Here is a 15,117-nt window from a genome sequence, read left to right as displayed (position 1 = left end):
GGGTTTGGGCCTCTCAAATATCGGCTGTTCTGCTCTTTTGTAGCAGACAACTCTGAAGTTGGCTCGCTGTACATGTGGGATGAGACAGACCTTGGGAGGAGGCAGGCGTTCAAGGTCTACTTTTGATTTTGCATCCAGGACTTTATCAAGACCCACCATTTTCTGCAGCATCTTGGCCCGCACAGCATCAACTGACTTCATCCGACCATGGCCATACATAATGCAAGTGAAGGACTCCATCTCCTGTTGGAGCTCATCTGTCACCAGCCACAATGCACCAAGCTGACTGAAAGCCGAACCTGGAACCTAGGGTTCTTCTGCAACTTCCTCAAGGGATTCACCTTTCCCTTGCCTTTGAAGGCGCTGGTACAGTCTTCCTCAGAAGAGACATATTGTAGTATTCCAGCAGAGTGCTGCAGTACTCAGTCAGGGCCCAGAGACTCAGCCAGTTCAGACACATTCATCAGCTTGCGATGCATGCCAATGCCGTGGTCAAATAGCAAACTAGCTCCACGATGCAGCCCTCACCCTCCATGATCTCATTAAAAAGGCATTCAAAGAGTCAAAGGAGCTGCCATGGCCCCCGACTGCACAGGAGTTGAACACTGTGAAGATGGAGGAGCTGCTCCCAGATGATAAGGTTTCTGAACTTGGTGCTGACAGGGACACCTGAGCTTGATGGAGAAAAGTGTGAGAAGACTCAGAGGCTTGTCTATTCGATCACACAAGATGTGTGTCGTGCTGCAACCAACAGCAAGTGGAAACTGTTTACATGACTGCGAGGGGGCTGGTACATGACTGAGAGGGGGCTGTGGTACATGACTGAGAGGGGGCTGTGGTACATGACTGAGAGGGGGCTGGTACACATGACTGAGAGGGGGATGGTGGTACATGACACTGAGAGGGGGGCTGGTACATGACTGAGCGGGGGCTGGTACATGACTGAGAGGGGGGCTGGTACACATGACTGAGAGGGGGCTGTGGTACATGACAGAGGGGGGCTGGTACATGACTGAGAGGGGGCTGGTATACATGACTGAGAGGGGGCTGTGGTACATGACTGAGAGGGGGCTGGTGGTACATGACTGAGAGGGGGCTGGTACATGACTGAGAGGGGGCTGGTATACATGACTGAGAGGGGGCTGTGGTACATGACTGAGAGGGGGGCTGGTACATGACTGAGAGGGGGCTGGTATACATGACTGAGAGGGGGCTGTGGTACATGACAGAGGGGGCTGGTGGTACATGACTGAGAGGGGGCTGTGGTACATGACTGAGAGGGGGGCTAGTACATGACTGAGAGGGGGCTGTGATACATGACTGAGAGGGGGCTGTGGTACATGACTGAGAGGGGGCTGGTACATGACTGAGAGGGGGCTGTGGTACATGACTGAGAGGGGGCTGTGGTACATGACAGAGGGGGCTGTGGTACATGACTGAGAGGGGGCTGTGGTATATGACTGAGAGGCGGCTGTGGTACATGACTGAGAGGGGGGCTGGTACATGACTGAGAGGGGGCTGGTATACAGGACTGAGAGGGGGGCTGGTACATGACTGAGTGAGGGGCTGGTACATGACTGAGTGAGGGGCTGGTACATGACTGAGAGGGGGCTGGTACATGACTGAGAGGGGGCTGGTACATGACTGAGAGGGGGCTGGTATACATGACTGAGAGGGGGCTGGTATACAGGACTGAGAGGGGGCTGGTACATGACTGAGAGGGGGCTGTGGTACATGACGAGAGGGGGCTGTGGTACATGACTGAGAGGGGGCTGGTACATGACTGAGAGGGGGCTGGCTGGTACATGACAGAGGGGGCTGTGGTACATGACTGAGAGGGGGCTGGTACATGACTGAGAGGAGGCTGGGTACATTCCAGAAGGCTTTCAGTCAGCTTGGTGCATTGTGGCTGGTGACAGATGAGCTCCAACAGGAGATGGAGTCCTTCACTTGCATTATGTATGGCCATGGTCGGATGAAGTCAGTTGATGCTGTGCGGGCCAAGATGCTGCAGAAAATGGTGGGTCTTGATAAAGTCCTGGATGCAAAATCCAAAAAAAGTAGACCTTGAACGCCTGCCTCCTCCCAAGGTCTGTCTCATCCCACATGTACAGCGAGTCAACTTCAGAGTTGCCTGCTACAAAAGAGCAGACCAGCCAATATTTGAGAGGCCCCTATGATCAGGATATGGGCTGGGAGAAGATGATGGATGAGGGGGTGTTAGAGCCTGTCTGGACGGTTGGACCCATCCTCCCTCCTCTTGTTGAGGTACTGGCCCAGAAAGCGGAGTCAGAAGAGCAAGAAGCTCTTAATAAGGAGGCAGAGTATGCAAAATGTGGATGAGGAGGATAAAGAGTACGAGTGTGATGAGGAGGAGGAAGAGATGGAGATTGGAGAGATAGACTTTGACGATCTCTTTGGCGATGATGATCATGATGATGATTAGTAGTTTAGGTTTGAATGTTGTGCCAACAGAGAAGATGTACTGTAATAGTACTTTGTTTGAACATTAACAAAACATATTTCACTGGATTTCAAATTGTATAGGAAAATGTGTTAATTTTTGTCTATGTGGACGAATTAGTCTTTTCACATTCGTCTTCCACTTTTGGCCTTGTTTATACAAAATATACAATATTTAGGGCATAACAGCATGGAGACAATCTTTATTAACATTGTATTTCCAATATTAACCTCAAATTGACATTTTAGTAAAGTGGGAAACAAGATGTGTTTGAATCTTAAAAATAACAATTTTACTGAATTCCTTGGGTCAATATTGTTTGGGGAAATGTTTTAATTTGTCTCTATAATTGTTAACTTCAAAAGTGATGCTGTTTTCTTTTTCAGGTTTTGGTTCAGCATATGTGTAATAAAGGGTTAAAAATAAACCCCATGGAACATTATTTCAACCGGCTACCTGGCAGAATATTAAAATAGACACTTCAAGGATTAAGAAAAAACAGGTGGTGAAAAAAACCTATGTTTCCATCTAGACTACCGGTATATGTCTTTACTACAACACTCAACACTGCAGCACCCACGTGTCAGCACTGTTTGATGAACATTGTTACTCAGCTGTAACAGTTGTACCCTTCCTGCTGACTTGTCATACAGAACGTGTAAGTCACTTTGGATAAACGCCTTCAGCTAAATGACAGAATGTAAATAAATATAAAGTCTCATATTATGAAATTTAATGATTTGGTTTATTATAAAACTATGCAAATAATGTACAGAGCTAAAGCAAAGTTACTCCCAGACGGGGTGCAAAGTTTTTTTTGTCTCAATACATGAAATAAAATATGATTTGAGAGATATTTGTAAATTTACTGTTCAAAAAGCTAAGAAAGGGATTAAAAGGAGGTGTATTTCCAATATTGGGGTTAACTTGTGGAACAATGCTGATATACAGTTAAGAATGAGTCATTTGCTTTTGGTTTGTAAAGCTATTTTTGAAAACTACAAAGGTGAATAATAGTTTTTTGCTATTTTCTTTTAGAATACTGTTTGAGTCTTAATTTTGTTAAGAATATAGGACAGGCATACATAAGCATTATGCTTCAGTCTGTACCTTTTCAGTCACTGTAAAATCTAATATTGTTAAATGATTGTGTATATTGTATTGTGTGAGATGATGACTGAATAAACTACTACTTTTTTTTTTGATCCACTTTTTCTCCCATTTTTCTATATTTTTCTCCCATCCCAATTTCGTATCATCCAATTCAACCCTCCCCTGTCACGAACGCTGTTTCTTGCCTCCCACAAGCCGGCTGCAATGTGGACTAAGTCATACATAGCACAAGTCCCCTCCGGTACTTGAGGTAACAGCAGTCGCATCTTTTCACCTGCGCAGCTCGATCTCTCAGTGTCGAGGAGTAACGCGTGGGAGGCTCACGCTGCCCCCGACACTTCCTGATTCTACTGCGCAGGCGCCGAATAAACTACTACTACTACTAAATGTAAATGTAGAACTGCACCTTTAACACAGTGAGACGTAACAGACTGTGGACTTACTACCATACCTACTTGTAGGAGCCAATTTAGGGCTTAGGAATGTCATGTGAGAAATGTCAGAATGTTAGGAATGTCATGTGACTACTTAGCATCAGCTGGGTAACAGGCAGCGGCAGTTTTGTGAATGAACCCAGAGTAGAGGGTAGCGTTATAGTTTTTGACCGTGCGAACAGCGATTTAACATGTTATGTTTTTCTTTTCTTTATTAAATACTAAACGGTACACTGTGGTCCTGTCGTGCGCGTTCAGACTCCCGTTAATGACCTACTCTGCTTCAATGGTGTGCGAAACTCAAAGACCGTCGGATATATACACCTACACTACTACTATTAACTACTACTACTACTACTACTACTACTACTACTACTACTACTACTACTACTACTACTACTACTACCAAGTACCATACACCACTAGTGACACAATAAAGACTACATACAACATGAGGTGTGTGGAACAGTGGAATGAACTTCCCACCTGTCAGGACAGCTGAAATCTGCCCAATTTTCCACCGTTGACTAAAAACACACTTCTTCAATCAATATCTGAAAAAACTAAAAACTACCGGTGCTAACCTTTGTACTGTCTTCTACTATTATGCACTCTGCTACTGTCTATACTACTATGCACTCAAGTTCAACACTGTTTGACGAACAATGTCACTGACCCTTAGCCGCCAGAGTTGTACCCTTCCCTTCCTGCTGACTTGTTGTACACAACTTGTAAGTCGCTTAGAATAAAAGCGGTCAGCTAAATTACTAAATGTAATTGTAAATGAAGGAGGTGGGTCAGCAGTCTCATAGATGGTTTCAACTTGACAATAAACAAATATAAAAGCAGCATTCTACAATGGACTACATTTGATTTTCTGTCACTTGTTGACATTAGCAAACACTGCAACAGCCGTTTCCTATAGGAACACATTAAACATTTCACTGAAATCATCCAGACTCACACTCCTACACAGAGCTGTTTCTATGTCTGTATTGTACGTCACACAGCCTGCTAAGCAGCTCTGTCCAAGAGAGACAGAATCTGTCCCAAATCCGGACATCTGCGACCAAATTAGTTTGAAAGAAATTGTGGCTATAACTTTGAATTGAGTGTATTCAGAGTATCACCAGTAATAACCAACAATTAAGCTTGTCTGAACATTTATGAGTTGTGTCTTTTTTGCGTAAGGAAACCATACTTTCATGGCTGCATTCATCATCGTCTCCATGGACACAGTTAATAAACAAGGCTGTGAAATTAAACGATCAAGAAAATGTTCAACTCATTTTCGGATCTTATTTATAAAAGAGACAAATAATATGGAGAACAATAATATAATATTTATTCAATAGTATATATATATATACTTTGGTGCCAGCTCTATTGAAGCCTATGGGAGATAATAAAAAGAAAATGTTGCTGAACCTTTAAATTACGTTTAAATGACTCATAAACGAGGAGATGACTGATCCCATTCAACTCCATCTCGGCCGAACTGAACGTTTCCACACTTGGCAGTCACCAATGTGCGTTCACACGCTACACAGCGACGTGATGACCCTTCCTTCTTTTATAGTTTCCTTGTCTGGGAATGTCGTCCAACTCTCAAACATTCCACTGAAGCAGTTGGTGGATGTAAAGAATAGAGTTGAGCATAAATAACAAGTGTGATGATCAGAGAGAAATGTGGACTCAAACTTTCTCATCCCACTCTCCCTCTCTCCCCCTTCCCGTCTTTCTATGCCTCTAGTTTGACAGGTGTAGTCACTTCTTCCAGATGAAGAACATCTCTTTCTGTGGATGCCATCCCAAGAACAACTGGTAATTATTTTTTATATAACTGAACACACATTACGGTGACATCACAGTCCTTGCCTATAATAATGATTATGTTCTGCTCTCCTCAGTTACTTTGGCTTCATCACTAAGCACCCCATGCTGAACAGATTCGCCTGCCATGTGTTCGTATCCCAGGAGTCAATGCGGCGTGTAGCAGAATGTGTCGGGTGAGTTTCCACGTCACGATAACAATTACACAGTAGAAAACTCCCGACAGGGGGAGAGCGGGAGGAAGAGTGAGGAAGAGAGAGGGGAAGGGAGGGAGAGATGAAGAGAGGGATGGAGAGAGAGGGAGGAAGAGAGAGAGGAAAATAGTGAGGAAGAGAGAGAGGAAAGTGGACTGAAGAGCACCCTCACTGCAAACCTCTGCTCTCAAGTCTAGCTGGAGAACAAAGCCAGTCAGTCAAAGCGAAGGGGAAGGCTGTCTCATGGCATGTGGAGTAGCACTAACAAGGCTTAATCTGGTAGGTGGCACATCGTTCTGCCAAATCTGTTGTACAGATTAGCTATACTGGAGGTTCATGTGCCTTTTGCCATCACGTGTGATTAAAGGAACACTGCAACATTATAGGAAATGTGTGTACCGTCTTCTCCAGTCAGACAAGAAGATAGATACCAATTGCTTCTCTACTGTGCGTTCAGTTGAAAGCTATCTGTCTGCAAGCTAGCCTAGTTTAGCACAAATGAATAGAAGCTGATATGGATCACTACCCTAGCTTAAAACTCAGAGGGGTGTTTTTGTCCGACTCTGGAGAAGATGGTATGTGCATTTCCCATAATGTTGACGTGTTCCTTTAAAGTCTGGCCAACAGACAAGTGTATGATCTGTACGTCTGCACGCTGATGCTAACACTGTAGTGTCTGTTCCTCCTTCCAGACAAGCCTTCCAGGAATACTACCAGGAGCACCTGGAGTACGCCTGCCCCACTGAGGACATTTACCTGGAGTAGGAAGCGTTGCTACGACAACCATCATCCTCCTCCACCCAGCTTGTGTATGTTGATCAACTTAGCCACCAGGGGGTGCTGGCGGCATCTTCTTCTCTCCATTGTAAAAAAGAAAATACCCCTGCAAATCCCTCTGAAACTGGGATCTTAATTTCAGTTCTACAGTATGCTAAGCTTTCGATCGATTTTGTTCATTTATTTACCCCGTTTATTTTTCCCCCACCCATCTCGGCAGATCGATTGCCTGTTCCTTTGATCTTTTTCTATGATATAAAAGTTAAGAGGCTGAGCACCTGGTCATTTAGATATCCCTCTGAGTTTTGAAACAAAAGAACGACGATATACCTACTACCGCTATTTCACTTTTCAATGCATGGCTAGTAGGGTTAACGCGCACACACACACACACAAAGACATGAACACCTTGCAGGATAGTGGCAGCAAGCAGCTCAATATGTGACAATTGAGGTAACAAGGGAATCGTGTAGATTTAATGCGTTTGGCGGTCGGCGAACTGTAAATATGTATTTGTTCGACAAACTCATTGATTTGATTTCTACCGATGAGAGAGAGAGCGAGAGAGAGTACAGTGAAATAGTCCCGTGGTCTGAGCTTAAACCCCCCCATGTTATGTAACGTGTGTGAATACGTGTAGAGAGTAGACATACAGACTGCCTCGTACAGACTATGTTAAGAATCCCTAACAACTAGGAACAAGAGAGGTTGGTGGTGGTTCTTCTCAGTTGTGATTGGAGGATCAAGAAAAGAGGGGGCAGGGTTTGAGATTGTTGAGAAGTTCCAAGATATTTTTGTCAGTCGGTGGAAAGGATCACAAAAAACGATGATAACCATTAATAAACAGCTCACAGGGACCTTTATCCGTCTGGCGGCTAACTATTTCACATGAATGACAACTGATAAACGCGTTGCGTCGGTTGAGAGAAGTGAATTCATCAGGACGGAAGTCAGATGACCGGGTAGCAGTAGAATCTAATCCCATCGGTGCAGCGAATCTTCTCTTCAGCCTGCAAAGTAGCACGCCTCATGGTAGAACTTTTCAACTTTTCGTGGTTTTCCCCGCCTTTGTCCGGTCTTCTAAAGTTGAGGGTGTCGACGAGATTCGACAAGAAATCTTGCATCCAAGACTTGACAAATCCAACAGATCAGCGAGCCACATGCGTCGGTAGTGGCAGGTGGTGGTGGTGAAGCGAGGTTGGAGAACGCAAAGGTCCTCCGAAAAGCCATAATATCACTGTTGACTCTTCCACCTCTGCCGCACGTAGGTAACTTTGCACGGACATCGCTACGTCTCGGTTTTCTTTTGACTTGACATTTTCAACGAGGGATAAGGGACGAGCGGCCGTGTCTCAGTAGCGTCCTCGTTAAGAGTGGCGTATGTCGGTGTCCTAATAACACTTTGGTATTAAAACCCCAAAGCATCAATGTACAGTATAAAGCCTTTGGGGGGGGGGGGGGGGGGGGGGGGCGTCTTGTGCAATACCGTATGCCTGGTTGGACTTCGCTCTCATCACGCTGCCTCTTTAACGGTCTGTTAACACAGACACCTGTATGTTTCCACGTATACTACCCCACCCTGCTTTTAAACCTGCTCGGATTGGTTACACTTCATTTACTTCTTATACAGAAGCCTCTTCTGTGACTCTTAGCATACTGTAGCCTGCAGTAGAACAGCTGGCGTGGGAAGGGGAGGTCGGTGGGAGTGGTGAAGCCGACTTGTGCCTGGAGCGGCAGGCTTTCGAGGCTCTCCTCGGCATCAGGGGATGGTGAGGGTCGTAGAGGGTCGTCCCGTCTTTTAGACCCAGGGTTCAGGGGCTGGTGAGGGTCGTCGAGGGTCGTCCTTCTGTTAGACCCAGGGTTCAGGGGCTGGTGAGGGTAGGTGAGGGTCGTCCCGTCTTTTAGACCCAGGGTTCAGGGGGTGGTGAGGGTAGGTGAGGGTCATCGAGGGTCGTCCTTCTGTTAGACCCAGGGTTCAGGGGCTGGTGAGGGTAGGTGAGGGTTGTCGAGGGTCGTCCTTCTGTTAGACCCAGGGTTCAGGGGCTGGTGAGGGTAGGTGAGGGTCGTCCTTCTGTTAGACCCAGGGTTCAGGGGCTGGTGAGGGTCGTCAAGGGTCGTCCTTCTGTTAGATCCAGGGTTCAGGGGCTGGTGAGGGTCGTCGAGGGTCGTCCTTCTGTTAGATCCAGGGTTCCCGTCGGCGTCCACCAGCTTCAACCGCCAATCACAGGGTGAGCCGGAGATCCGCAAAAAAAACTAAAAAGATAAAACTACGAGTTCTTTTCAGTCGAGTAGTAGGCAGAAGCGTGGTAGAGTGTTATCTACATGTGTATCTCTGCAGAGTTAGATCATGTATATATACAATAGCGAAATCAAAAAGATAGTGCCGTGTCCTTTATGTTGAGTATGTTATTGAAATGAATATGTACATAAAAAAAACTAGACGATTTCAGTATCACAACCAAATAAAATCCCTGAAGGGGAGGAGAGAGAAAATAAACTAAAAACCGAACTTCTGCAGTCATTTTATTTTAACCCGTCTTACATTTCCTCACCGTTGTTCGGCGTCGATCACAGAGACGGGATTTTGTCTGTCCTCAATAACCCCTCCCCCACCGGCTTCAGCAGCACACTTTAGGGCACATTTTGTGAAACGTGATGTCATTGTACGACAACACACCAGGGTATCTGTCCAAATCTGCTGTTAAAGCCGAGTTAAGCGACTCGAGTCGGCTCTCGTGAGGAAAACCATTATCGCAATCCTGCCAGTTCTAGTTATGGCTCCCAACAAAACGTGCAAAACCAATCTCTCTGACATCATGTACCTCTGTATTTGTTTTGTGTTTGTTTTTCTATCTTGTTATAGCTTAGTTCAAACCCTTCTACTGAAACCATAGCTACACACACAAAGCCAAACCTCCTAGTCCTGTATAGCCACGACAATAATACATTAAACAGTTAAACCAAACTTTTGACTTTAATACGTGAAACGGGATTCTTCACTGTATATCCTAAAGCAAATCGGTGTGTGCCAGAGCAAACCTTATCTTATATCTTAGAAAAAAAAGAAAAAAAAGAAAAAAAAAGAAAAATGTAAAAACAAGGACTTGTAAAATTCAAAGGAAAGAAATAAAGAGAACATTTAAAAAAAGCACTCTGCCTTGTCATGGGTTTGGTCTTATGAATAAAATATATGCTTGATGTCCAAAACACATTGTTTGTGTCTTTATTGTTTGAAATCAATACAAGCTCATTAAAATGAAAGACATTCACAGTTAAAAACATTTAAAAAAGGAGACTTAATATTAATCTTTCTCCCTGAGGAGCCTCATTTGTGAGACTTCAGTATGAATGTCAATTGATACATCGAAGCCCCGCAAAACAACTCTCATCCTAGGACATTACTACGTACCATCAGTCACAATCATTGGACCTCATTCACCAACATTGTCATACGATTTCTCTTACGACAACCTCCTTGGAAGGTCGTAAGAGAAAGTCGACGACAATTACCCCCGGATTCACCATGCATGGAGAGGTTGTCTTAACTCGGCAAAATTATCACAGCTGCGATGCCCAGAATGAGATACGTCACTCATTCACAAACTTGAACGCGCGTTCCTGTTTACTTCATTTGCATACAGACACGCCCGTCCAGCTCATTATAATGCGAGGGCAGTGCGGAAAAAGAGGGTCGGCATTGCCCCAGGTAGCGAGGAAGCGCTTTGCAACGGATCAAAATTTGATTAGATTCAAATGTATTGTCATCACACAGCACACTATATATCTATAGTGGAATAGACTGTATTAATATTCCATATTTATACCATGTTGTTGTGCGCTCCTGGCCACCTGCCACAGCGCGCGCACACACACACACTGTACTGTATAGTCTACGTGCGTAATGAATGAACAGTAGGCTTATATTATTCTAATAACTTTTTTTATTAGGAGATCACAGATACTGCGCTGCCCTACATTAGTCATTTCTACTACATCAGAGTTCTACTACAGTACAGTACAGTAAGTTACACATCTTAGCGTGACATCTCCACAGAGTCTGGCGTGAGCGGACCAGACTCCACAGAGGCGTTGCGCATCGGTGTCCCACAAAAGGCTGCTCGGCGTGTTGGTTGACATCGACCTGCATTAAATGTAGTAAACTGGCATGAGAAATGTAGGAAATTGGTAAGGGGTGGTATATTCCATAGTGGTACGCTTGACTGAAACCTCAAACGATTGCGGTCAAACTATAGGGCAGCACATACAGTATATATTATCTCCTAATGAAACAAGTAATTAGAATAATATAAGCCTACTGTTCATTCATTATACACGTAGACTATACAGTGCGTGTGCACGCTGCGGCAGGTGGCCAGGAGCGCGCAACAAGATGGTATAAATATAGAATATTAATACAGTCTCTCTATTCCATTATAGATATATCCACGCGATTAGCTTTAGTTATTTATCCACTATCATTTGCAGTGTTGGTGTAGTGTTTTTATTTATTTTCGGACATCACAATGCCTCTTGAGGCATGACTAAATGAAAACAAATCTTTTTATCATACAAAGTCATATTTATTTTAATGATTAATTAATTCAAAGGAGGCCTGTAGAGTTGACATGAACGAAATCACCATGATTCCTCCCAAATAAAGACCTTAAGAACACGGCGCACACCAGTCTGTCCGACTTACGACTGCTCTTCAGCGCTCCTAAATCCTGCTCCAGGAGAAGGGACCGTTGGTGAATCCCAAAATCGGCCGGATTTCTTAAGTGGCGCTAGGACAAAAATGTGTCTGATCTTTTGTCTTAATTCCGTTGGTGAATGAGACCCATTGTCAGGAGCAAAGGAGAATTTCAGACAAGACATAGCGATTATTGGTCTTCTCAACACCAGAGTCACCAGGGGCTGGACGTGGTGGTAAGTCATGTTTTGCTCTTTCAACTCCTGCAGTCTTTGGGGGAAACGTCAAGAGCCAGTATCCTCTCGATGTCCTCCACCTCACACAGGTTTCACCTGGTTCATCCATACCACTGGGTCAGCGGTTCTCTCTGAGATGTGTCCCCGTCAACACTGGCAGCAGCTGGGCTTGGGGCTACACTGAGGCGTGCAGCAGGGCTCCAGGTTTGGGTCGTGGCCTTTACCCACCTGGCTCTCTCCGAACACCATGGAGGCCTCGAACCGGGCCTTGACCTTCAGCATCTCGTCCAGCACGGCCCAGAGGTCGGGCCTGCTGTTCAGACGCAGGGGGTAGTTCTCCGAGGGGTCGGCCTCCAGGTTGAACAGCAGCGGGGGGTCGTGGGCCTTCATGATGGCGAACAGGTTGCAGTCCTGGTCCGGGACGGTGCCGCTGTGGGAGGCGCCTGGCGACCAAACAGGAAACAGTGTCTCAAAACAACCTGGTTTCTACCACTCTGGTTATTCTTATTGTTGACATCTCTACAGACATACAGTACATAATACCACCACAGACATACAGTACACATACCACCACAGACATACAGTACATACCACCAGACATACAGTACATACCACCACAGACATACAGTACATACCACCACAGACATACAGTACATACCACCAGACATACAGTACATACCACCACAGACATACAGTACATACCACCACAGACATACAGTACATACCACCAGACATACAGTACATACCACCAGACATACAGTACATACCACCAGACATACAGTACATACCACCACAGACATACAGTACATACCACCAGACATACAGTACATACCACCACAGACATACAGTACATACCACCACAGACATACAGTACATGTATACCACCACAAACATGCTGTACATATACCACCAGACATACAGTACATACCACCACAGACATACAGTACATACCAGAGGTGGGACCAAGTCATTGTTTTGCAAGTCTCAAGTCAGTCGCAATTCTTGGTACTCAAGTCCCGAGTCAAGACAGGCAAGTCCCAAGTCGAGTCCCAAGTCAAGACTGACAAGTCCCAAGTCGAGTCCCAAGTCCTAACCTTTAAGTTTCGAGTCCTAAACAAGTCATAATACGCGTTTCACCAAAAAGTTTCATTATCAACTTGTTGGCAAAACATAATCTAATTTCTATAAATGTAATAATTAGGGCTGTCAGTTTATCGCGTTAATTAGATTAATTAATTACACAGCAAATGATCGCGTTATGAAAATTAACTCAGAATTAATTTAAAAAAAATAAGAATTTATTTTTATTTTTATTTAAATATTTGTTAATCTCATTCATTCCATAAGAACGTAGAATACACATTTACATTTACAGACTTTTTTTTAATATAGTCCATTTGCATGTTCTTGGTATCTGATAGGGACATCTATGGATCTCAGGGAATGTATACTTCCCAGTGTCAGAAATACTGTGTCTGTTACTAGGCTTGAGTAAATTGTAATGAACCAAATGAGAATATCAATACATTTTTTTTTTTATCTTTGACTGAATAACACCATGCTCAAATTTACCAGACCTGAAAAATCTAAGCAAATGAATAAATGGAAGATGATTAAACAGAAGGTTTTGTAGATACAGTACTGAATTCTGCCATCCGGACACATGCCATTTGAAATAGGATTATAGAATATAGAATATCAGGCCTAAAATGGTTATGCGATTAAATGCGATTAATTAGATTAATTAATTACAAATCTTGTAATTAATTAGATTAATTTTATAATCACCTGACAGCACTAGTAATAATATTCAGAATCAGTCTTACAACTAGATACAATTGGGCAAGAGCTGCTTGAAAACCAGTTCAGGAGTATATTGAGAAAAAAAAGAATAAGGATCACCATATCCATTTTAAAGGTAGGATAACAATAACCAACATATTGTCTTCCCACTTGGACCAATCATTTATTTAACGTCTGCCTGCCCTGTATATACAGTCTAATGAGTCTATGGCACATGATCCATAATAGCAGACGTTGGTTCAACTAACTAGTCTACCATAAGCCTTTATCAATTTTGGGGTATAAAAAATCTGTACTGAAATGACAAGGCATCTCTGCATTTCATATATTAGGTAGTTTATTAGGTATTAGAATTAGGTAGGGCCTAATTCGTGTGCGAGTTCTCTCTCTATCTCTTGGATAAAATAACAAACTCAGCAAGGCCAACGGCTTCTCTGTTACAGTGGGTGACAATATTGTCACAAGGAAAGATGAAATTACCTACCTGGGTTCCATCCTGTGACAAAATGGCAACCAACGTAATAAAAAAAAGTCAACCAACGAACTCGATTCTTATACCGGATCTCCTCATTGGTAAACAAGAATACCTTGATGAAGACTAACAGAAGCATTCACTCATTCAAGGGTACTACGACTATGCTTGTACCTCATGGTACCAAAGCACCTCAAAGGCACTAAAAACAAGATTACAAACATGACAAAACAAACTGGTCAGACTACTGCTTGACCTTACCCCTGCCCATTTGACAACCTAGGATGGCTTAGAGTACAGAGTACATCAACTTGCAATGGGCCTGGTCTACAAGATACACTACCACCATGTACATGTCGAAATACTTCCCAAAGGTCAGTGAATTCCAGGACCACAACACCAGAGGGAGTTCCACAAATCATGTTCAACCCAGATTCGTCTCAAACAAGGGACTAAACACGTTTCGCAATTATGCCACAACAATGTGGAACGCCCACAGCTGTAAAATAATGTAAATCCCTACCCTCCTTCAAAACCGCTCTCAAATAGCACCTACGGGTGGCTGCAATTAAAAACTGGCCCCTGTAAATGTCCAACCCCCCCCCACCCAACCCCCTCCAATGTAGTTTCTTCCCCTTCGAATGTAGTATATATTTCTGTTTCTTATGATCTATGTCTCTTATATCCAATCCAATCCAATCCACTTTATTTATATAGCACATTTAAAACAACAAAGTTGACCAAAGTGCTGTACAAGTCCACAAACATAGGATAAAACATAAAACATAAAAATGTAATAAAAACACATAATAAAACAGTACAATGTGTCACATAAAAAGGCCAATCTCTCAAAAAACGGTTTAAAAAACAAAAGCCAGAGCAAATAAGTGTGTTTTTAGGCGTGATTTAAAGGTCAACCTCCACGTTGTATTTTTGTTCAATAAACAATGTGGACTAGGCCAACAGTGACTTTCATGAAGAATTGGAAAAAAAAGTATTGAAATTGACCCAGTTTTAGCGTTTTTATCAAAACATTTTGTCTGCCCAACACAATCACCACGCACGTGCATATTTTAATCAATGGTTCATAACGTGCGCGTG

General features: G+C 43.7%; 2 protein-coding genes across 2 annotated transcripts in view; one reads left to right on the top strand and one right to left on the bottom strand.

Annotated features, from left to right (window-relative positions):
- mapk8ip2 (mitogen-activated protein kinase 8 interacting protein 2) overlaps positions 1-6,803 on the top strand; it is a gene marked incomplete at both ends in the record, with an annotated part of 182,922 nt that extends 176,119 nt beyond the window's left edge. Inside the window, 3 exons of the mRNA XM_084334289.1 lie at positions 5,765-5,835; positions 5,922-6,020; positions 6,731-6,803. Of these exons, the coding sequence (XP_084190415.1) occupies positions 5,765-5,835; positions 5,922-6,020; positions 6,731-6,803 (243 nt within the window). The remainder of the gene's footprint in view (positions 1-5,764; positions 5,836-5,921; positions 6,021-6,730) is intronic.
- A 3,219-nt stretch (positions 6,804-10,022) lies between these two features.
- arsa (arylsulfatase A) overlaps positions 10,023-15,117 on the bottom strand; it is a 133,307-nt gene continuing 128,212 nt past the window's right edge. The window contains exon 8 of the mRNA XM_084334891.1: positions 10,023-12,184. Coding sequence (XP_084191017.1) covers positions 11,889-12,184 — 296 coding nt within the window. The 3' untranslated portion in view covers positions 10,023-11,888. The remainder of the gene's footprint in view (positions 12,185-15,117) is intronic.

This window comes from Notolepis coatsorum, assembly GCF_963971535.1.
Source record: "Notolepis coatsorum genome assembly, chromosome: 18".
In the NCBI taxonomy this organism is placed as follows: Eukaryota; Metazoa; Chordata; class Actinopteri; order Aulopiformes; family Paralepididae; genus Notolepis; species Notolepis coatsorum.
This window is presented reverse-complemented; position numbering and strand designations above follow the sequence as displayed.